The sequence below is a fragment of the Teleopsis dalmanni genome, chromosome 2, assembly GCF_002237135.1.
Source record: "Teleopsis dalmanni isolate 2A chromosome 2, ASM223713v2, whole genome shotgun sequence".
NCBI classification, from domain to species: Eukaryota; Metazoa; Arthropoda; class Insecta; order Diptera; family Diopsidae; genus Teleopsis; species Teleopsis dalmanni.
Genome location: NC_051847.1, coordinates 52,690,630 through 52,693,169, shown reverse-complemented (window position 1 = coordinate 52,693,169; position 2,540 = coordinate 52,690,630). Strand labels below are relative to the sequence as shown.

The 2,540-nt window shown below is 27.8% G+C and overlaps 1 protein-coding gene across 1 annotated transcript in view; it reads right to left on the bottom strand.

The window, feature by feature from the left end:
• Nucleotides 1-2,111: 2,111 nt before the first annotated feature.
• LOC119674546 (Golgi-specific brefeldin A-resistance guanine nucleotide exchange factor 1-like) overlaps nucleotides 2,112-2,540 on the bottom strand; it is a 2,038-nt gene continuing 1,609 nt past the window's right edge. Inside the window, exon 4 of the mRNA XM_038085690.1 lies at nucleotides 2,112-2,129. Coding sequence (XP_037941618.1) covers nucleotides 2,112-2,129 — 18 coding nt within the window. The remainder of the gene's footprint in view (nucleotides 2,130-2,540) is intronic.

The following is a 2,540-nucleotide window of genomic DNA, read 5'->3' as shown; positions in this document are numbered from 1 at the left end:
CATCTTTTAAGTGGAAATTCTTAGTATTAAATGTCTAAAAGGATTTAATACGTTAAATAATTGTAAGGGATTCACAAAAACAAAGTATACAGAAATATGGAATCGCATAAATCAAATAACAAAATTAAGACATACTCTAAGAGCACATGTTACGAAATAAAACTCTGTAAAGTAGGTTCTATACTATTTTTTATCGATGCAACAGTGCTTAGAGACCTATTTTAAATCCAAAAGTGGACATAATACACCCGACGGTCGCTGTGACACATCTCATAACAATAATAATAAATAAGAGCACATGTTAGGGACCTAATATGTGAAGAATGTCAGTCAGCTGCAGTGACCTCTTTCTAAACAGCAATCTAGGCTTTATCAAGAGTTCTTAATATTTTCTAACTCTTCAAATTTTATACGGCCTAAGTGGTAGGGCTAAGTAGTTATATGATATTGCCGTTTTACCCTAATAAAATATTTTTAATAATAATAAAAAAACCAGAAAAGAAGAGTAAAATCATCAAAAGTGAATATTTAAGATGGTCTACATAAACTTTAAACAAATTTAGAGCTTAACAGTATTTAAAAAAATGTCAGGAGAAAAATTGCTGCAGACGTGATCAAGAAATTTAAACAAGAAAATATTACCACATAAAATGTTACGAATACATTTGTAGTTAATACTAATGTAAGAATGAATGCTAACTTTTTATATTAGAAATGGATGTGTATAAGTTCCAGTATATTTCAAATTTTAAAATATCAGGCAATCTTGTAACTTTGTAGTAATAAAGAAAAGGTTACGTTAATAAAGAAATTTTCATTATAAGGTTGGCAACTGCGACACGTTTAATGAAAAAAAAAATTTTTGAAGGGTTCGAACAGTTATAAAAAAGCATCAACAAAACTTCATTTAATGTTAATTTTTTCTTGCCGAAAGTGACGCGTCCTTATGATGGAAAGAAACTATTTAAAAATTAGGAGGATTCGAATAGCAAAGAAAAGACAATACAAGTTATTTTCCTCCAAAACGACCATAAACAATATCGGCATCTAGCTGCTTATTTTAGCGATATTGTCAATAACAATGACACCATAATGTATTCCATTATAATTAGCAGGATTAAGTATATACGTCGGCGGATTTCAGAATATAGCAAATATACTAAAATTGACTAAGTAATGATACCATTAAAATGATGGTAAATATTTCTAATTATATCTTTTAATTTGAAATATTTTTATACACGAGCTTACTTAGGTAGTAAAGCCTACATTGTTTAAATAGGCCGGGATTCGTTGTTGAATTTGCTCTTTACTTTTTGTCCTACCATTGTATATATGTGTATATAAAAAGAAAACATTTTAATAATAAGAACACTTACAAAAAATGTTTTTGCTATTTTAATCAGCATTATAAATATAATGCATTATATTATAATATAATATAAACATTGATTTTTAACCTCCTAAACTTTTATTTAGTATATAAAAAATAAAAAACAACTTTAAACGCAAATTGAGAAAATCAGAATAAATTATAGCATATTAACTAATTCACCGCCTGAGATATTTAATGAAAGCAGGGTCCCTTGAGCAATTTTTAGTAGTGTAAAATAAGTAAAGTGACATATATATACACTCCATTTGTTTTTTTTTAGTTATTTTTTTATAGGCATTAACACTCACTTTTCAATCAATTTTTCAATTGATGCCTGCCAAAATATTATGACAATTGTTTATAATTTTTTAGTTACAGCTCTCTTAGTGAGCTAATTGGAGTTGTTTAAGCGAGATAAAAATTAGTTTTTGCGTCGGTAATCGGTGAACCTCGCCCAAAGCGGTAAAAAACACAACAGACAACTAGTAATGTTATGGCATTCGTAATTTGAAATGACCCTAGAACTTGTTCATCTATTACCTTGAAAAATGTCAGAGTAGAATGGCGATCGTCCAACCGGTGCGCTTAAAGGAGAAAATCCTGAAGCAACGACCCCAGATAAAAAAGAAAAAAGTGCTCTTTCACCAAGAAAACTTTTCCGTTTCACAGGTTATAGGCCATTGTATAAATTATACTTAATTTTGCATAATCAAATGGAAAATACTAATTTGAAATTTTAAGTACTTTTATCTTTCTGAATAGTTAAATTTTTGAAAATATTTCTGATTTTTAAAGTTTTTACTATACAGTTAACAGTTTTTAACATTTTAAATGCTTTTATTTTTTAATTTTTTTTTTTTGAATTTTGGCGCGACTATTATTTGACTTTTATTACCTTAAAGTATATATTTCTTTTAACATAGTTACCTTTAGCATTATATGCATGCGTGAGTAAAGTGTAAGGGTTTACTTCGATTGAAATGAATTAATATGAATTTAAATTATTGCTGAAACAACTCACATACGACTTATAGTTTATGTTTTAGGTTCTTGTTGACGTCAAAAAAATTTCTTGAAGTCCTTAAGGTTATATTGTTCCAAATCATATTAAGAATTTATTTATTTTAACTTATTAATCCCGTAAGCAGCGTGTAATAAGTGTAAT